The 21,851-nt window shown below is 44.7% G+C and overlaps 1 protein-coding gene across 3 annotated transcripts in view; it reads right to left on the bottom strand.

Moving 5' to 3' along the window:
• Positions 1–21,851, bottom strand: part of PRKDC (protein kinase, DNA-activated, catalytic subunit) — a 334,330-nt gene that overhangs the window by 123,780 nt on the left and 188,699 nt on the right. For all 3 annotated transcript variants that reach the window (XR_010984003.2, XM_068112798.2, XM_068112799.2), the window contains exons 46-51: positions 17,535–17,669; positions 17,183–17,302; positions 12,023–12,166; positions 11,730–11,878; positions 6,535–6,666; positions 4,264–4,375 (exon numbers count right to left, since the gene is read on the bottom strand). Coding sequence is in view for 2 of the 3 variants with exons in the window: in XM_068112798.2 (XP_067968899.2) it covers positions 4,264–4,375; positions 6,535–6,666; positions 11,730–11,878; positions 12,023–12,166; positions 17,183–17,302; positions 17,535–17,669 (792 nt within the window). In the remaining variant the exon portion in view is untranslated. The remainder of the gene's footprint in view (positions 1–4,263; positions 4,376–6,534; positions 6,667–11,729; positions 11,879–12,022; positions 12,167–17,182; positions 17,303–17,534; positions 17,670–21,851) is intronic.

Genomic DNA, 21,851 nt, shown 5'->3' with positions numbered 1-21,851 from the left:
ACGACGACTAGAGAGGAAGTCCGCCAGCCATGCGTGGAGATTTCCATGGATACCAAAGGAGGAGAGTTTGGTGAGCAGAGCGGGGTGCCAGACCGTGTCGAAGGCATGTGATATGTCGAGGGAGACAGCTCTAAGTTTGGCATTGAGGACCTCCATCCATTGTTGAGACAGCAGAAGCAGCATGTCCAGAGTAGAGTGACCTGGTCTGAAACCAAATTGATGATCAGAGATCAAGCCATTGGAGAAGAGGAAAGATTTCATATCCGAAGCAATGATGGATTCCATGACTTTGCTGATAATTTGGAGAAGGCTGATTGGTCTGTAGTTGCTAGGATCTGTTTTTGCACCTTTTTTGTGCAAAGCGGTGATGTTGGCTGATTTCCAAGCAGATGGCAGTTGACCTTGAGCAAAAGAGAGGGTGAAGAGAACAGAGAGAGGGTGAGATAGAGCAGCAGAGCAGGATTTTAGGACCCGTGGGCTGATGCCGTCGGGTCCAGTTGCAGAATCAGAGTCGAGGGTTGACAGAAACTTTTCCACCTTGTCAGGAGGAAAGGACACGGAGTCCAGGAGCAGCAGGGTACGACTGGGTATGGTGGGTACAGAGAGGGATGGGTTTGGGACACAAGATTTAGAGGCAAACACAGAGTTGAGGCATTCAGCTTTTTCACGTGCGGAGTCAGCTGTGTAGCCGTTTGAGGTAAGGGAGGGGATGGAGGGGGAACAAACACCAGAAACGGATTTGACCAGACGCCACCAGGATTTGGAAGAGGGAGACAGATAAGAGAGTTCGGTCTTGAGAACGGAGAGATATTGTTTCCTGGCTCTCCTGAGGGTGGACACACACTTGTTTCGGGCTTTGTGAAAGGAAATGAGATTTCCTTCCGTTGGATTTGCTTTCCAGGAGACGAAGGCAAGTTGTTTCTGGGCAACAGCCTCACCACAAGATTCCGTGTACCATGGACGGGAGGAAGGGTATGACAACTGAAGACGAGATGGGATAAATCTGTGCATGAGAGAGAGCAATTTACTTTGGAAGAATTCCCAGGATGAGTTGATGTCAGAGGTGGTAGAGATGGGAGACCAGTCCAGATGATTGATGGCTGCTTGAAGACCGTGCCAGTTGGCCTGAGTGAAATGCCAGACTCGTCGACGCTGAGCAGGCTCCCTGAGGATGGTCAGAGAGATGTCCACTTTAACAAGGACATGATCAGATGATCCGATCGGAGCAGAAGAAGAGCAGCAGACATTTTCAGGGAAGTTAGTCATAACCAAGTCCAGAAGAGAAGATGTTCCGTTGACTGAGATCCGGGTCGGGAAATTGACAGATTGTGTCAGTCCCAGTGAGTCGCAGAAGTCCTTTGCTGAGGAGCCATGGCTGGTGAGAGAGGTACCCACACCCAGCCAACTGGCATGATGACAGTTGAAATCACCACATATGAGGAAGAGAGAGTTGGGATGAGTAGATAGAAGTTGGTCCATATCATCAGACAGCGAGATGTAGATGGAGTCATCACTGTTTGGTGGACGGTACAACACACATATGAACAAGAGGTGGGAGCGAAGGGGAAGCCGTAGCCAGAGGTATTCCTGGGGGTGAGGTGGAGAGAGTGCAGTGCAGGGCGAGTGAGGAAGAGAGTTTTTGATAAAGATAGCAACCCCGCCTCCAGGACGAGGCTCAGGTCTATCATACCGGAGGAGGGAGTAGCGCGGGAGAGATACTATGGAATCAGAGACATCATAAAGGAGGAAAGTTTCTGTGAAGCAGATCACGTCTGGTTTGACAGAAGCAACCTGTATGGAGAGATCAGTTAAGTTTGAACGAAGGCCCCGGATGTTTGAGGTCCATACCGTTAATGAAGAGGAAGGGGGAGCATCAGATACAGAACAGGGGGGATTGCTTATTACTTAAATTAGCAGAGTAGATCGAGTTACTTATTTGGCTGGATGCGGCTTTCTTCTTTTAAAAAAAAAATCAAAATCCCTACCACCCCAATGTTATACCATATACAGTAAGACCCTGATTTATGTCCACCCTTTTACGTCGTTTGGCAAATACGGGGTCACCGTATTGACACCACTACCTGATTTTTTTTGATATTTTTTGATTTTTTATTTTTTTTTGTATACTCAATCGAGACTCGTGAAAGAGCTGACATTTACTTCACTAACAAATCAACCAGACAAACAAAATATATAAAAAGAGGGAGCGGAAGACAAGACAAGGGGAAGCACACAAACACTTGAGAGCACACAACATTTAAGAGCAGGGAGATGTGTGGGAGGGAGAGGGCTTGGGGGGAGGAGGCGTGGGAAGGGGGAGGGGGTGGGAGAAGTATAAAACACAAGGACACCAAGGACTTCCAGGACAGAAGTTGGTATTTCAAAAAAGTGGAATTGGGGTGAAATTAGCGGGGATAGAAAAGATCAAGGTTTTGGATGGGGGAAGAGAAGAGATGGTGGTGAACAGCTGTTTTAAAGACCTGGAGGGTGGAGTGGGATTGAAGAGAGTGAGGGAGTTTGTTCCAGAGGCGGGAGAAAAGAGGAATGAAGGAGTGAAGGTGAGCAGAGAGTCTTGATTTTGGCAGTTTAACCATAAGAGGGTTGCAGGCAGATCTTGTGCGACCTGTAGGAATATTTGCGGGACAGAGCCCAGAGAGAGCTGGGGGGAAAGGCCAGAGAGGAGTCGGTAGAAGACGGAAAGACCACCAACCTGCCTGCGGTGAGTGAGTGAGAGGCCCTTGGAGTTAGCTTCATCGCAGGAGATTCCAATGATTCTGAATGCTTTGGTTTCAACAGCGTGAAGACGAGCTTGGTGTGAGGCAGGAGCACCAGCCCACAGGGGAGAGCAGTATTCCATTGAGCTGCGGATGAAAGCCTTGTATGTGGTGAGGAGCTCAGGTGTGCCAAGGAAGGACTTCGCACGACGGAGGATGCCCAGTCGGCGACTGGCTTTGGAGGCCAGATTTGAAATGTGGTTTTCCCAGGAAAGATCATGGCAGATAGTGAGACCCAAAAGCTTGAGTGACAGAACTTCTTGGAGAGGATTATTCAGAAAGTGGATGGGAGGGTTGTCCAGTCGGTCTTTTCGGAGAGACATCGTAAGAGTGTGAGATTTGTCAGGATTGAAAGACATATTCCACTTGTTTGCCCAGTCTGTGATTTTGTCCAGGTCTGCAGAGAGTGAGGATGCTGCAGACTGCCGATCTGAGGGATGAAGAATGGAGCGACAGAGAGTAGAGTCATCAGCAAAGAGATACAGAGGATTTTCAAGAGAGTCAGAGAGATCATTGATGAAGACCAGAAAAAGCACAGGGCCCAGAACACTGCCTTGTGGAACTCCAGCCTGAACAGGAAGAGGAGATGAGAGAAACCCATTCAGGGCCACACGTTGACTACGACTAGAGAGGAAGTCCGCCAGCCATGCGTGGAGATTTCCATGGATACCAACAGAGGAGAGTTTGGTGAGCAGAGCGAGGTGCCAGACCGTATCGAAGGCACGTGATTTGTGTCGCCTAAACTCACACTTGCATTGCGTTGTATTTCTATAAAGGTCTGTAAAGAGGGAAGAAGTTGCTCCCTACTTATCTGAAGGATGACCGATTCTACAGCAGAATTATGAGTCATCAGCAAAGAGATAAAGATGATGTTCCAGAGAGTCAGAAAGATCATTGATGAAGATTAGGAATAGAACTGGGCCCAAAAACACTGTCTCAGGTCACTCCAGCCTTGACATCGAAAGGAGGTGAGAGGAATTATTTCAAGGGATGCCAGATGAGATTTGGATGGTATATTGGTCGGCTTTAAAAATTAGGTGATAGCAATGACCTTTATTTTTCAATCCAAATTTGCAAAATCTATTCAGATGCATGGTTGTTGGAAAATATGCCAGCAAATCAATATTTTCCTGTTTCCACCAAGGTGTTTATGCAATTTGAGAAATGTTTTTGTTGGACTGCCAGCATTTCCAAGTTTAATAAAATAACTTTGTTGACCTCTTTTTTAGTCCAAGGTAATGACATGGTGACACAGTCAAGACTCCAAAGGAAAGAAAGAGACTTTTAAAGCTCTTTTATGACTTAGCACTTGAAGAGTATTTCTTCATAAAACCTTTCATTTATTTTACAACATTTATGCCACTGAATCAGCAGTCACTTCTGGATTGCATTATTGAAAGGGCTCACCCCATCTGAGTTGATTATAAAATGTTCTATTTGTGATAAATGCCCATTTTAATACAATTTGTTTTGTAAACTGCCATCTCACCTTGTCTGTGCTATCAAGCTGTTGCAACACAAGGCTTAGAACCTCTGCAGTAGCTGTGAATACTTTCCGGGGATATGTTTCACTCAAGTTCTTCAGCAGTGCCTTGAAAAATCTGCAACACCCAACATAATTATTTAAATGTCATCACAACACCAAAAATATCTTATGCAAATGTACTTGAAATAGCAGTTTTAACAGCAGAAATGCAGACTAAGTGAATGCATCTTTGGCCTATTTATACTGCAAACTTCAATAGTTCTTTATAATTATTGGTGCCTGCCTTCCATAGCCAAGGGGTCTATGACATAACTGTTGTCAATAAATGAATAAAAGATCACACCTATTTGGATATCTTCTATACACCTCAAAGAGCTAGAAAAGTCAGGATGGCAAAATTTGAGATGTGTCTGAGGGCATCCATCTTGAATTTCAAAATGGCCACAATTTACAATAATTTTTACCTGTGACGTGTCTGTTGTTGCAATTCTTTTTGGGGGTAAATTTTTGAAAAGTGCACCCATTGGTCGGACAACTGCCAGATCCCACCTACATTTGTCGCATGAAGGTCCACAGAATAATGCAAGACCCATCACACCCTCTTCACCGTTTTTTGTTTTAATCGTTCAGGCATTCGCCTTTGAGTTCCACTTACCTCTCGTTGTCGTTTTCGACTATCTTTTGTACAAAATTCAATTCACATGTTTAACACGACTGCAGAAAGGGTTGGTTCCCCGCCTCCCCCCCCCCCCCCCCCCCCCCACATTTACTTGAATTGGATCGAATTGATCTCTCTTTGTCTTTAAATTTCTTTGTCTTTGAATTGCCAGCGGAAGGAAAATTTCCATGTTTTTGCGTGGACCACAATAAATAATATGAATATGACTCCACCCACGATGGCACCCAGACAAAATAATATGGCCGGTTTGATTAAACTAATGACGGTGCTTCGCATTGGTCAGCTTGATGCTTGGTTGCTTGGTGGTCAGCTTGGTGCTTCGCAAGATCAGCCATATTGTTTGCTTCCTGTGCAAGGCGTGCATCTGTGCAAGCTTGGGAGCAACTAGGAAGAATTTAGTGTGGGCATATGGATTGAGTGTGATGCCAATGACATCTCCAGCAACCTTCATCATGTGATTTACTTGCTCCAAGGCATGATCCGTTTTGCCATCAAAAACAGCTTCATAGGATGTTGACAGCCTGACTATTTTTGAAAAATGAGTGTAAATGGCAGTCATTTTGAAATTCAAGATGGCCACCCTCAAACACCCATAAAATTTAGCAATCATGTCTTTTTTGTCATTATTTAGGGTTTATAGAAGGTCTATAAACAAGTGGGATATTCTAATCATTTTGTGCCTGTGGGACGTTATATCATGACACAATGCCCCTAACTACCAAGTTACATCCCTTCCTTATTTTTAAATTATAAAAGAGCTACAAAATGAACATTAAAAATATAAAATGAATGCATCACTTCACTGTTTCATTTGCTATTAGTAACCTATTGCCGACTGTTACCAATATGTAAAATGTTATTCAGGAGTTTTCAGCCCTTTTGTCGTACATTAACACAAACCACAAAAAAGAGTAATGAAGGAACAACGTAAACAAGGATTTAAAAAAGATTTCAATGATTAGTTAATCAAAATTTGTCTTAAGGACTTCATTTAAGCAGAGTTTATGATATAGTTGATTTTTTTATGTCTTAAAATTTCAAATCCAATAAAAAAATTTTCAAGAGTGTGAAATACAGCAAATCGAGCACCTCTCAACATCCATAAACCATACATTAAAATATACAATGAACCTGTGTGATGTGGTGTATATCTATTACTATTGTTACTAAATCAGGAAATAAGAATTTTAAAAACTCCCTTCTACCATTGCATTAAAAAATTTCAAATACTTTTTGATTTTTTTTTTGCATATTTTAATAATGTACTTTGAAACGGGAAAAAAACATCTGATTGGCAAAATAAAGTAAAAAAAAAAAGGCAAGAAAGTTTAGAGTAGAAACAAATGAGGCTAGAGTAAATAAGGAGGTGGACAGATAAAAATAGAATCAATGTTGGGAGAAGACTGACAAACTGAGTTAGGAGGGACTATTTCTGACATGTACAGGGAGAGGAGATGCATGGGTATGGAAAACTCGACCATTTTTTGCAGATGGAATACATTGGAGCCTCATAAGGAAGAAGACATCTGTACTCAGTGCTGACTGTTGAATTTAATGACTAGCTCAAGGTTTATGATGAATAAACTTGAATGTACCTTTGCCTGTCGACACCACAGTCTGGGTGGTAAGGGGGGAGATCTGAGGCCAGCACAACACCAAGTAACTGGATACCAATGGTGATGTCATCAGTTTCTACGTTCGTCTTTGAAAACCTTTCATATATTTGCCTGGAAGGAGAAGAGAAGAAGTGAGATAAATTTTTCACCGGGTCCGACAAATGCCCTCAGAACTCATTAGTCCAGGGCAAATAGTCTGTGACCTTACACCAACCAATCATAATTTAAAACACCTACCGTGGAGTTATTTGAAAATGACAAAAATGAAACAACATTTAATACATATAATTAACTTTATTCACATTATCCATTGATGTGATCAACTACTCACTTGAATCAACATCAAACTATTTGAGCAGGCATTGGTGTGGTACATGGTGTTTATATACATTTGGAATTTAAAAAGTGTACTGTAATTTTACTGTGAGGGTAAATGTCACATCATTATAATAATGTCGCATTTACAACCCCCATGACGCAAATTAAATATGATTCGGGTAAAAGGCTGCAAAATGCCGAAGCAGTCACTTTGAATTTGATGGCCGGCTTAAAGCCAATTTGGAAGCGATCTCTTGCCCAAGCGGCGGGAAGTGATTCTAGTATTCTGAGCATGAGCTAATTCCACGCAGTTTCTCAGGATTGTTTTTTTTTTTAACCTAATCTGCGCCACAGGGGATTTGTCAATACTGTATTGCCAAAACAAGCTATGCAAGGGATGCGGTTTTGTGAAGCTGACATGCACAACTTACAAAATAATGATATGTCGTTATGTTTGTGGGGTAGTAATATGTAGAGTCAGGTAGATTTATGTAGGTATCATGCTCCGGATGTCGGGTAAGACCTATCACCATGTAATAAGTTCTGTTTAGCCGAATGTCGTAGTAAGGTGCATCTTCCTCCCCGTCACGAGGGGGCGGGGCATGTTAACTAGCTTAGGGGATAAGGATAAATGATCCCTTGTAAGTCTTACTCTATGTGATTCATCCTTTGGCTCTTTTGGCATTGCACCGTAGACACTAGTGAGAAATGCCATTAATTGCACTAAATAATAACAATAAAACCAACCGGAAGCCAGTTCTGAACACTGCCATTTGGGACGCACCAGCTACATCGCCACAAGAGACAGGCAGGCCGAAGACACGCCCTGAGGACCCGTGATTGGTCAGGGCGGAGCAAGAAGCGACTCGCTATTGGACGGGAGTCGACCGAACTCTCAAACCTGTCTCCTTCCTCCAAATCCTGGTGGCGTCTGGTCAAATCCGTTTCTGGTGTTTGTTCCCCCTCCATCCCCTCCCTTACCTCAAATGGCTACACAGTTGACACCGCACGTGACAAAGCCGAATGCCTCAACTCTGTGTTTGCCTCAAAATCTTGTGTCCCAAACCCATCTCTCTCTGTTCCCACCTTACCCAGTCGAACCCAATTGCTCCTGGACTCTGTGTCCTTCTCTCCTGACAAGGTGGAGGAGTTTTTGTCAAACCTCGACTCTGATTCTGCAACTGGACCAGACGGCATCAGCCCACGGGTCCTAAAATCCTGCTCTGCTGCTCTATCTCACCCTCTCTCTGTTCTTTTCACCCTCTCCTTTGCTCACGGTCATCTGCCAACATCCTGGAAATCAGCAAACATTACCGCTTTACACAAAAAAGGTGCAAAAACAGATCCTTGCAACTACAGACCAATCAGCCTGCTCCCAATTATCAGCAAAGTCATGGAATCCATCCTTGCTTCGGATATCAAATCCTTCCTCTTCTCCAATGGTTTGATCTCCGATCATCAATTTGGATTCAGACCAGGTCATTCTGCTCTGGACATGCTGCTTCTGCTGTCTCAACAATGGATGGAGGTCCGCAATGCCAAACAGGAAATCAGAGCTGTCTCCCTTGACATATCACGTGCCTTCGATACGGTCTGGCACCCAGCTCTGCTCACCAAACTCTCCTCCTATGGTATCCATGGAAATCTCCACGCATGGCTGGCGGACTTCCTCTCTGGTCGTAGTCAACATGTGGCCCTGAATGGATTTCTCTCATCTCCCCTTCCTGTTCAGGCTGGAGTTCCCCAAGGCAGTGTTCTGGGCCCTGTGCTTTTTCTGGTTTTTATCAATGATCTCTCCGACTCTCTGGAAAATCCCCTCTATCTCTTTGCTGATGACTCCACTCTCTGCCGCTCCATTCCTCTTCCCTCAGATCGGCAGTCTGCAGCCTCCTCACTCTCTGAAGAATGAATGAATGAATGAATGATCGTTTTAAGGCCATTTTCCCCGCTAGAGCGGGGGTTAGCCTTGCGGGCCCCATGACAATCATGGTTCCCTGTTTGAGGCATTGTTTTTATGGCCGGATGCCATTCCTGATGCCAACCCTTAGTCAACCTGGACAAAATCACAGACTGGTCAAACAAGTGGCACATGTCTTTCAATCCTGATAAATCTCACACTCTTACTATGTCTCTCTGAAAAGATCGACTGGACAACCCTCCCATCTACTTTCTCAACAATCCTCTCCAAGAAGTTCTGTCGCTCAAGCTTTTGGGTCTCACTATCTGCCATGATCTTTCTTGGGAAAACCAAATTTCCAGGCTGGCCTCCAAAGCCAGTCGCCGACTGGGCATCCTCCGTCGTGCGAAGTCCTTCCTCGGCACACCTGAGCTCCTCACCACATACAAGGCTTTCATCCGCAGCTCAATGGAATACTGTTCTCCCCTATGGGCCAGTGCTCCTACCTCACACCGAGCTCGGCTTCACGCTGTTGAAACCAAAGCTTTCAGAATCATTGGAATTTCCCACGATGAAGCTATCTCCGAGGGCCTTTCACTCACTCACCGCAGGCAGGGAGGTGGTCTTTCTGTCTTCTACAGACTCCTCTCCGGCCTTGCTCCCCCAGCTCTCTCTGTGCTTTGTCCCCCAAATATTCCTACAGGTCGCACAAGATCTGCCAGCAACCCTCTGATGGTTAAACTGCCGAAATCTCGGCTCTCTGCTCACCTTCACTCTTTCATTCCTCTTTTCTCCTGCCTCTGGAACAAACTCCCACACTCCCTTCAATCCCACTCCTCCCTCCAGGTCTTTAAAACAGCTGTTCACCACCATCTCTTATCTTCCTCCATCCAAAACCTTGATCTTTTCTACCCCTGCTAATTCACCCCAGATCCACCTCGTTTGAAATTCCAACTTCTTTCCTGGAAGTCCTGGCAGTGTCCATATGTTTTATACCTCTCCCACCCCCCATTCCTATGCCTCCCCCTCCCCCAAAGCCCTCTCCCTCCCACAGATCTCTCGATGTCTCCATGTCTCTCGGTCCCTGCTCTCAAATGTTGTTTGTGTCCTTCCCCCTCTCTCCCCATCTTGTCTGCCGCTCCCCATGTGATATGTTTTATGTGTCGGTTTGTCTTTGTGTGCTTAATGTTAGCTCTTTCACGAGCCTCGATCTTGTATACAAAAAAAACAAAAAAAACAAACAAACTGGAAGGCCAGGGTAAGAAGGGACCCGTGATTGGCCAGGGCAGGGCAAGAAGCTACCCGCTGATTGGTGGAAGGAAGGCCGAGGAGGAAGCAGAGCACCGATTGGCGAAGACCACCGATGACATAAGGGGCGAGAAAGAAGCGGCGCGCTGATTGGTGGAGAAGCGCTGATGATGTCACGACCCGATGTTAGAAGAACTCAAGGACCGACATTTTCTCTCCTACCCTCTTGCTTTCTTACCCTCCGATTTTGCCCTGTTCTTGCCCTCCTCTGGTTCCCTTGTTCTTCTCCCTCACGCATTTGTGCTTGGGCCGGCCATGTTCAGAGATGCCACCGGGAGACGTGCAGAGACTCAGGAGAGTTTTGCAGGCGGAAACAACACGTGGCTGGCCGCTACAGCGCGACGAGACCCCATGCGAGCGCTGCAGCGCGAACAGGTGCAGCGAGGCCAAGTTCCCGCCAACGCGTGCGCTTCGCGCTCCACGCCGGCCGGACCCAGTCTGGTGTGAAGGATCCTGTAGGAATTTAGTTTTACCGTCGCATTTTTCTTATTAACGGCATTATATTTAATAAATCCTTTCATTATTTTCTGAACATTTTAAATCCGGATTTTCATGAGTTGATTTTCTGCAGGTTTCAGGACTGCCCGGCAGGATCAGTCAGGTAAGTGCTTCAGCTTCCTCCCCTTTCATCCCCCGCATAGATAAAGTCCGCAATTGAACTGATCGCCTTTGGAGAAGCTGGCTTTTGTTATCTGTGACTCTCCCGGTATTAACCAGGGGGAATCACACAACAATATTAAAGTAAAAATACATGAGCATAGGGCAGTTATGGACAGATCCAGAAGATGAAGACACATGAGTATTGCAAAAAAAAAATCAAAAAAAAATTCCTCATTGAATATGAATGAATGATCGTTTTAAGGCCATTTTCCCCGCTAGGGCGGGGGTTAGCCTTGCGGGCCCCATGACAATCATCATGGTTCCCTTTTTTGAGGCAATGTTTTTTTATGGCCGGATGCCCTTCCTGACGCCAATCCTTGGTCACGCTCTTACGATGCGCAGGGATACGGTGTACACACCGTGATCATTCATCCCAGCAAGCTGGTACTCAATTTGCCGACCTCGGAAGGATGACAGAATACTACAAGAAATTCAAGTACAAACTGCACTTGTACAAGTACTTTCAAGTACAAGAAAAATACTACTACTCCATTTGGCCATGGACGGACGGACGGACGGACGGACGGACGGACACACACACACACACACACACACACACACACACACACACACACACACACACACACACACACACACACACACACACACACACACACAATAGTAAAGCTCCGCAGCAGAAGAGGTCCACGACAAAGAAGCAGAACTGCCAAACAGCGCCCTCCCCTACCTCTCTACTGTAATACCCCTACCCCTTCCCAACCCAAGCAGCATTCTATTGATTTCAGCCATTGTATAACCTATGTAAACATGAATAAAACACATCCATTTCCAAAGAAAAATGAATAAAACATGAGCTCGATAGACTTGTGCCTTTGAAAGTTAGTAGCCTGGGAGTAAAAAGCCCTTGCCCTGGATGTCAGGCAATGCAATTTGTAAAACCTTTCCAAAATGAGGAGCAAAAGCAGAGATGAATAAGGAAACAAAAAAGCAGTGAGGCATGTGGACGTGGTTTGTTTCAAAGCTGCATTACCTGTAGGGAACCGTGAGGCAGCTTTTCCACGTTGAAAATATGGTGCGGATCATTTCTAGGTTGTGGCGGAGCAGGGCACGGTGTCGATGCCCACATTTTTCCAGAAAGAAGTCGATCAATCTCTGAGCAAGCACTCCCACAGCAGCATTCTGTTAAGTAAAAACAATCAAGCATCTTCATTTGACCAATTCCATTCGACCACTGTCTCTTCTCATTAGTGTTCACACTCAATTATAGTCCCGACATATAATCAAAGTATCAGGTGATCAATTTGATGCATCACATAGTCATACTTTTGGAATTGCGATAGATTCCCAAGAAAGCAGGGTAACTGTTATGTCATTCAGTAGACCATTGATGCCAAGTGACTGCAACTCCGGAGACACAGCTACGCTCAACATGGGCGTGAGCCAAAAGTTTGCGTAAGGGCGGAACACCTGTGGACAAAAAGTGAAAGAATGGTTTTAAAATGTGCAGAGACAAAAAATAAATGGAGAGACAAAGACAAAGGCAACGAGTGACAGAGCATGAGAAATGTAGGAGTTAGCATATTGAAGAAGAATAGACGATGAATAATGGAGAGAGATTAGAGGCAATCTCTTTATTACAACTGCCAAGGTGTTGGGGAGGGGGCTAGACCCATGTGTAGGTTGGGAGGGGAGGGTGTATGTTTTGTTGTGTTGGAGGGATTGAGTACATACATATCAATCACGATTGTTGAGGTCCTCTATTTTAAACAATACTAGGGCATGCCCGTACTATATATACACAAAGAATTAAGTTAAGCACCCCTACACAACGAATTAAGGTAAGCACCCCCTAATATATATTCTTTGTGTATATGTATACATTGGCATATATTCTAAGGTATGTGAGATCAAATAATGATTGGTATGACATTAGCAATTATCCATTGATGAAATTGAGTGATCAAAGTGAAAAAAAGTGATTGGTTGAGTCAGTGATCCGATCACGTGGGTCCTACACACGTTATTGACGCAAAGATCGCTAGAGGTCTTCTCAGAACAATGACTGTACGTTAGAAAACATAAACGTCATCCACACTGTCCGTGATGGCCCTGTAGCTCCATACTTAAATTGAGGTGAAAATATGCCTAAAATTCCCAAAAAATTTCACCTTAAATTATTCAGAATAAAATATTGAAAACGGCATGATTGTTATGTTTTTATGTGACCATAATATCACTTCTCCAGAACATATAGCAATATCATGGGTATATTACACTGTTTTGACGACAACAAACTTGTAATGTGCGAGGTTGTAAAAAAACGGGGGGGGTGCTTAACTTAATTCTTTGTGTATATATATCTAAAATTATATCCCCCCCCCCCTCTATTTACATGAAATGGTTTGGTCCATTCGCAAAGCCAAAGCGAACGGCTTGCGAGTACGGTGACAATCCCCCCCCTCTATTTACATGAAATGGTTTGGTCCAAAGCGAACGGCTTGCGAGTATGGTGACAATCCCCCCCCCCCCCTCTATTTACATGAAATGGTTTGGTCCAAAGCGAACGGCTTGCGGAGTTTGGTAAAGAAATCGCCATAGCGTGCACAAACGCGCAGGAAAGCGAAAGAATCGCAAATTAGTTTTAATTAGTTTTAAAACATAGTTTAACGCCAACATAGCGGCAACATAGTTTGCCAACGTGAAATAAATGAATACGCTCTCAAATGTGCCGTCCGAGGCAGAGTCTGTTCGGCACGTTCGGCACACGTGATAACTCGCTGCTCTCTGATTGGTTGAATCGTTTTTTGGACATAGCTCGGTAACTACTTGTCCGATTAATTTAAAACCTTGAAAAGGCACATCCTCGGGTCCCCAGCAATATACCTGGCAAGTTTCAAGTATATCGGACCGGTAGTTGTCGAGAAACAGCGGTCGCATACACACAGACACACACACAGACACACACACAGAGATTACTGGAATTATAGATAGACTAGGGCATGCCCGTACTATATATATATCTAAAATTATATCCCCCCCCCCCCTCTATTTACATGAAATGGTTTGGTCCATTCGCAAAGCCAAAGCGAACGGCAGTTACGAATCGCAGTTACGATGAATCGCAAAGTAGTTTTAATTAGTTTTAAAACATAGTTTAACGCCAACATAGCGCCAACATAGTTTGCCAACGTGAAATAAATGAATACGCTCTCAAATGTGCCGTCCGAGGCAGAGTCTGTTCGCCACGTTCGGCACACGTGATAGCTCGCTGCTCTCTGATTGGTTGAATCGTTTTTTGGACATAGCTCGGTAACTACTTCTCCGATTAATATGAAACCTTGAAAAGGCACATCCTCAGGTCCCCAGCAATATACCTGGCAAGTTTAAAGTATATCGGACCCGTGGTTGTCGAGAAACAGCGGTCACAGACATACAGACATACAGAGATTACTGGAATTATAGATAGATGTCGTATTGTATTTCCCCAAATTCTTTCCATAATTTTTACCCTCACCTGAGGAGAGGGTATTGCATTTGAGTCCGTTTGTTTGTCTGTCTGTCTATCTGTTTGTTTGTCCACACAGAATAAATATTATTTTCTCTGCAACCGTTGGTCCGATTGACAGGAAATTTTCACCATAGGTGCAACTCCACGTGTATAATTTTTTAAATGATAATAATGACGTCATAATTATGAACCATTCTTTCACTGGTGTTGGGCTAGCGGCTAGGGTGCCAGCTTAGGATCCTAAGATCCTGGGTTCGAATCCCGGTCGATCGCTGAATTAACACCAGGGGGGTTGACTCAGCCTGTCATCCTTCCGAGGTCGGCAAATTGAGTACCAGTTCACTGGTAATTCCCTGTTTGTCGTAAAAAGGCGACAAAAAGGGTTGGCGGCAGGAAGGGCATCCGGCCGTAAAACATTGCTTCAAAAAGGGGACGAAAAAACAACAACAACAATCATGGTCCCCGAAAAAGGCCAATAAAATGGCCTCTAAAGGTGGTTTTTTTTTTATGACGTCATAAGTCACGTGGTATGGGCGCCATTTTGGAAAAACCGAAAAGCTTTGCACCTTTATATCTCCGAAAGTGCTGGATATAAAAACTAGAAGGGCACTCAGTGGAGAGCATACCTCCACCTGGTAAACAGTTTACATTTTGTATCTCAGAGTAGACCAGAAAATGACAATACAGAATCACATTTAATCAAAATCAATCACAGGAATCACCACCCGTAGCTTTTTGAGATATTCTGCTATGTATCGTTTTCGGCCCTATCTCCCAATGGTGAAGACACACTTAACAAATTTAATAATTATCATATCCGAATCCATATTCAGATCTTCACCAAAATCGAATTGAATCGTCCTTGTCAGACACCCAACCGGTCCACCAAGTTTCGTCCAAATCCGTCCACAAATTTTTGAGATATCCTGCTATGTATCGTTTTTTGGCCCTACCTCCCTTTCTGCATGTATCGTTACCTTTTGTATCGTCCATGTATCGTTACCTTTTGGCCCTTCACCAATGGTGAAGAATCACTAAAAAAACATGATGACATCATCAGTCACGTAGTTCGGCCGCCATATTTATTTAAACACAAAAGCCTTAAAAACCACTGAAAACACGTCCTGGCGGGGGTCTGCAATGTCCGATTGCTCTTTCTAGTTTGTTTTTTTAAATTGAATGTAGATCATACTTGCAAAGCAATCACATTTCTTTAAACTCTTATAGTATCATATTCATTTCAAATGCATAAAAGTTATGCAGGCAAGAGCTACACAGTAGTAAAATCATAGTAACTGTAATTAAGCACTATACTACTAGAGTTTACGGAAGTTAATGTAGTTACTTAATTACTGAAGTTTTTGTGATAGAGAAATTTTGTTCGTTATTGAAAGGGAAAGTGAATTTTTTGTAGTTACTGAAGTAGACAGTTTACTGCATAAGAATACATTAACTGCAAGTAATAGAAAAAATTCAAAATGTATAGAGATGTGGGGATGTTACTCCAAAATGTATGGAAACAAGGTAGGTATGATCACAAGAAATGATCATGTGAAACCATTCCTACATCTTTCTTTGAATAATAGTTGGCCCAAGAAAAGACCAAGTTGTATCGATCAAAAACACACAAAACACACATCACACCAACACACCAACACACACACACACCTGCAAAAATTTTAACATCCCAGCCAGTACCAGAAAACTCATGAAAACACGAACCAAAGGCAATCATTGTAAATGAGGATGTCATGCTCATGTACGACCTCATGATTCCATCGAGTGTGAACGTAGAAAACAAAGCATTGCGACAGACCATTGTGCTCAGGAACAACAACAACAAAAAAGACAGCGATGCTATTTCAGCCATCAGTTCCCAGCGATTTTGGCCTAAACAACGCAGAAATCAAGAAAATGACCAAATACCAGGACATCAAAAATGAGGTCAAGAGATTTTGGAAACTGAAGAGCATCGAAATTGTACCAGTGATAATTGGAGCAACAGGAAGAACCTCACTGAGATTTTGAAAACCATCCCCGGGAATATTACCACAAATGAACTACAACTGGAGGCAATCCATGGTTCGGTGACGATCTTGAAAAGAGAACTTGGAACAAAACTCTGAAAAAGTTGAACAGATTGGTCCATGAACTGTAATCCCTTACCGAAGTGGAGATGGATACTTTAGGTCCAGGGAGGACTCTGTTCCACCTCCTGAAACCCGCAAATGGAGACAACAACCAGCGAGACATGCACGCGTGCTGGACACACACATGCGGACAGACATGGACACATATATATATATATATATATATATATATATATATATATGTACACACACACACACACACACATACACACACACATACACACACAATGTCTGTTCTCAGGACAACCATTATTTTTTATTTTTTTTATTATTATTATTATGAACGACAAAATGAATTCCCGCGTTTTACCTATTATGTTGTTGTTTGAGCAAACATCAATTTTGGTGGGCCAAAACCCCCCAAAGACCTTCTTAGACCCAGATTTTTGTTGTGCCGTGAACAAACTTTGGCACATCATGGGTGACGATTCAGTGAAATTGTGTGTGTAGTTTTGGAGAGGAGAGCAGATACCTGTTTTTGGAGGTCAACCACCCTCCCATAGACCCCTTTAATGAACGCAGATTTTGATGTGGTCAATACACCTTCGTTAAGCATCAGATATGAAGCTTGTGGCTACGTTTCACCAAAACCGTGTTAAAAATACTGTCGTGAGGTGAGTGAAACTGCAGTCATACTGTAGTTGTATTGTGTTGTCGTGAAGTGCAGTGCGTTGCTATTTTACAGAGAGTACACTTGTAGTATAAAGAAAGTCCAACTTAATTTTTTTAGGGGGGAAACGTAGTGAGGGAGAAATTCATATACAAATGGATGGCCTATTAGCACAAATGAATGAAGGTACTGAAATAGTATGAAACTTTATGGACCTCTTGGCAATTGCTGACAAGTCGAGCTAAAAAAAAAAGAACATTGCGATGAGTTGTCTGGGACGTCATCCTTCGGTGCAAAGCCTCCATCCATGGTGGCATCTTTTCTGCCGCCACACCCTGGCACATCACAAGATAACATCAAACCAAATCACAATGAGCCACCAGAAGGCAGGCTATGTCTCTAAAAGGTAAATAATCCCCTTCACTCTCCTAATATCCTTGTAATTAATGTAACACACATCTCCTAATGTCCTTGTAATTTATGTTAATGTCCCCCTCTCCTCTCTACTGTTCTTTTTATCTTGCATTGCTTCCTGATCCATTCAGTGTACCAAAAAACTGCCCTCACCTGTTCAAATTGTGGGTTGATTCTTTCCTGCTGCATGTGTTGTATTAACAGGATAAGCTCCACCATGCACTCCTGACGATTCAGGTCATCCCACTCCAAGTCGAGCCCTTTTTTAAGCCATGGCTCCTTCCTCACCTAAACCACAATCATCGTTCTTGGTTAAATTGGCTTTTGAATATTAAACTTTTGAATATTAAACTTTGAATATTATGGACAAATTAAAAATATGGACAAATTAAAAATTGAACTGACACGAGAACTCAGAGGTAGCACATTTGCCTTCGCACCATCTTTACACCTATCCTTTTGAAGGGATGTTAATCCACCTGACTGCTTAACATTTGTTTGTGGATACCGAAATATCCCACAGTGCCCAGTAAATGTGTATGCCAATGTGTGCGAGTACCTTTGCCAAATCCTAATTTCATGCCGCGATATAAAGGGAGAAAGGCATTAGTGGTATATATCTGTGCTCTCACACCCCATCTCAGAAATTCTGCTGACCAACATCGAAGTACGGTCATGCATTTTCATGAACTAGGGCATGCCCGTACTATATATATATCTAAAATTATATCCCCCCCCCTCTATTTACATGAAATGGTTTGGTCCACGAAATGTTTTGGTCCATTCGCAACGCCAAAGCAAACGGCGAACGCTTTACATGAAATGGTTTGGTCCATGAAATGTTTTGGTCCATTCGCAACGCCAAAGCGAACGGTGAACGGCTTGCGAGTACAGTGACAATCCCCCCCCCCCCCCCCTCTATTTACATGAAATGGTTTTAATTAGTTTTAAAACATAGTTTAACGCCAACATAGCGGCAACATAGTTTGCCAACGTGAAATAAATGAATACGCTCTCAAATGTGCCGTCCGAGGCAGAGTGTGTTCGCCACGTTCGGCACACGCGATAGCTCGCTGCTCTCTGATTGGTTGAATCGTTTTTTGGACATAGCTCGGTAAGTAATTGTCCGATTAATATGAAACCTTGAAAAGGCACATCCTCGGGTCCCCAGCAATATACCTGGCAAGTTTCAAGTATATCGGACCGGTAGTTGTCGAGAAACAGCGGTCGCATACACACACACAGAGATTACTGGAATTATAGATAGATGAAGTCGTCAAGGTGTAAAACAATGTTACAAGCAACATAAACATTGGGTAAGCCTGCATGGCATTCCATCTGAACCCACAGCTCGTGATGTAATAGTTGCATATTTACCTCCACCACTGAAGGTATGTTTTCACACCTGCCTTCACACAGGTTTAATCAAGCCTCCGTTTCCGGTCCGGTCGTGAGAGGACCTGGCGTCACTTGCTCGCCGCTTCTCTGACTGGACCATTGTCCGTATCTTGCTTTCCTGGTGGTCGTGGCGGATTTTTGGCCATTGAGTCTGCCCTCTGCACGGTCCCGGCTCTGCTCTGCTGCTCCTGGCTTCACCTGCTCGGCTCCTTCGCTGTTTCCTCGGGCTCACTCTCGTGGGTTGTGCCCATTGTTTGCAGCGGCGGTGGTGGCGGTTTGCCGCCGTGATCTTGATTAGCGGCGGCGGTCGTTTGCCGCTGCATTTGCCGCTTTGCCTCCTCAACCTTGGCCTCGTGCTCGTCTCTTCGCTCCTGTCTGCCCTCTGCATGGTCCCGGCTCTGCTCCTGGCTTCACCTGCTCGGCTCCTTCGCTGTTTCCTCGGGCCCACTCCCGTGGGTTGTGACGATTGTTTCGCCTCCTCACCCTTGGCCTCGTGCTCGTCCCTTCGCTCCTGCTGGCATGGCTCTGCGGTACTCCGCCGCAAGGCTTCTCCTGCTTAAAACCCGCTCCACCCCATCATGCATCTCTGCAATCAAATCGAATGGACTCCTGCGTGGACCCAGGTACATTCACCGTGGCTCCGGTCGTAAGTTTGTTTATTTACAATCAGGTCACTCCATCCCCATCCTCTGGTCGGCTCAGCGCACTCCCACTCATCGTCCCAACACAACTGGTCACAACAACGCACAAAATCGCACCTCCTGTCTGCGAACCCTGGCCAAATCACCTGGATTCATACCCGCTGTACAAAACAACATCAAGCTCACCCTGTTCAATACCCGGTCCCTCAACAACAAATGCCTCATCCTGAACGACTACATCCTGGAAAATAAACTGGACTTTCTCTGTCTCACTAAGACCTGGCAACAACCACTGGACTACTACACGCTCAACCTCACCACACCCAATGGATATTCTTACATCAATAAACCACGCTCGGAGGGCCGAGGTGGTGGAATTGCCGTTATTCACCGACAAGACATCAAGACCAACCTCATCTCCATCTCATCTGCTCCATCATTTGAACACCTGGCTTTTAAACTCTCTGGTCACACACAGTCAGTCATGGCTGTTGTCTACCGCCCTCCCAAACCACACCCATCATTCCTGTCTGACTTCTCCTACTTTCTGACCCAGCTATGTTCCCTCTCCCCCTCAATCCTCCTCCTTGGTGATTTCAATATCCACATGGACTCCACTGACTCCACGCTAACCACTGACTTCACTGATTTACTCACCTGCTTTAACCTCACTCAACATGTCAACTTTCCTACCCATAACCGTGGTTACATTTTGGACCTTGTCTGCTCTACTGGACTAATTTTGCACCATCTCTCTGGCTCCGACCTCACTCTCTCTGACCACCTAGCCATCACTCTGACCATCAACATCCCCACCCCAGCACCAAGGCATTATCGCACTATCAACTTCAGTAAGCTAAACGCTCTTTCACCTACCTCATTCTCATCGACCCTCTCTGAAAAAATGTCCACTTCTCCCTTCGTTGACCTCCACACCCCTTCTGACCTCACTGACTACTACAACCACACTCTCTCCTCCTGCCTTGACCAACTTGCGCCTATAAAAACCAAAACAGTTTCTTTCACCCATTCTGCTCCCTGGTTTACCCCTGAACTCCGCCTGATGAAAACTCGTGCTCGCCAACTTGAAAGACTCCGCAATAAAACAGGTCTCACAGTTCACTCCCAGGCCTACAAGGACCACATACAACACTATAAAGATGCCCTCTCCCGCGCCGGCTCCGCCTACTACTCTCAAATTATCCACTCTGGCTCCGGAAACCCAAAAGCACTCTTCTCTACAATAAACAAACTCCTCAGCCCCCTGAACACCACCACCCAGTCATTCACAATAGACAACTGCATCTCCTTCCTTTCATTCTTCCAACGCAAAATTGAAAACATCTACAACAGCTTGACCACCGCCGCACCTGCTCCCCCTCAAACCACCTGCCCCCCCTTATCCTGCCATCCCCTGTCTCAATTCTCCCCAGTCTCCCCTACTTACCTCTCTGAACTCCTCATCGGAATGAAAACTGCCACCTGCACTCTTGACCCCATCCCCTCCAGCTTTGTCAAGGCCTCCCTTCCTGCTCTCTCTCCACTTATCATTGCAACAATAAACTCCTCCCTGTCTACAGGCATCGTCCCACCATCCCTCAAAATTGCTGCTGTTACCCCCATTCTGAAAAAACCTGGACTAAACCCTGACACCCTAAATAACTTCAGACCCATCTCCAACCTACCCTTTCTGTCAAAGGTTTTGGAACGCGCTGTAGCCACTCAACTCAAACATCACCTCTCTGCCAATAACCTGTATGAAACATTCCAATCCGGATTCCGCTCCTACCACAGTACTGAAACTGCTCTCCTCAAAATCACCAACGACCTTCTCCTCTCCTCTGACGCTGGCAACCTCAACATTCTCATCCTCCTCGACCTCAGCGCCGCCTTTGACACCATCGATCACACCATCCTCCTCACCCGACTTGAAACCACCTTTAACATTACCGGCACTGCCCTCTCTTGGATTAAATCATACCTCTCTGACAGACGTCAGTTCATCTCCATCAATAACTGCAAATCCCCCACTGCTCCCCTCCCCCAAGGTGTCCCCCAAGGTTCAGTTCTTGGCCCCCTCCTCTTCATCCTTTACTTGTCCCCCCTCGGTCACTTAATCCGCCGTCATGGTCTCCAATTCCACTGCTTCGCCGATGACATCCAGCTTTTCATCTCCACCAAGTCCATCTCCACCGCCACCCACTCTATCCTGACAAACTGCATCACTGAAATAAAATCCTGGCTTCAAATCAACTTCCTCAAACTTAACTGTGATAAATCTGAAATAATCATCATTGGCCCAAAAACGCTCACCAAGTCCACCCATAACTTTGCCCTCAACATCGACGGTTTCCCAGTATCCACCTCCCCTCACATCCGGAATCTTGGCATCATCTTTGACCAAACCCTCTCCTTCGACAAATACACTAAA

This window comes from Myxine glutinosa, chromosome 4, assembly GCF_964187855.1.
Source record: "Myxine glutinosa chromosome 4, kmMyxGlut1.1, whole genome shotgun sequence".
NCBI classification, from domain to species: Eukaryota; Metazoa; Chordata; class Myxini; order Myxiniformes; family Myxinidae; genus Myxine; species Myxine glutinosa.
The sequence above is the reverse complement of the archived record's forward strand: the minus strand, read 5'-3'. Positions and strand labels throughout refer to the sequence as shown.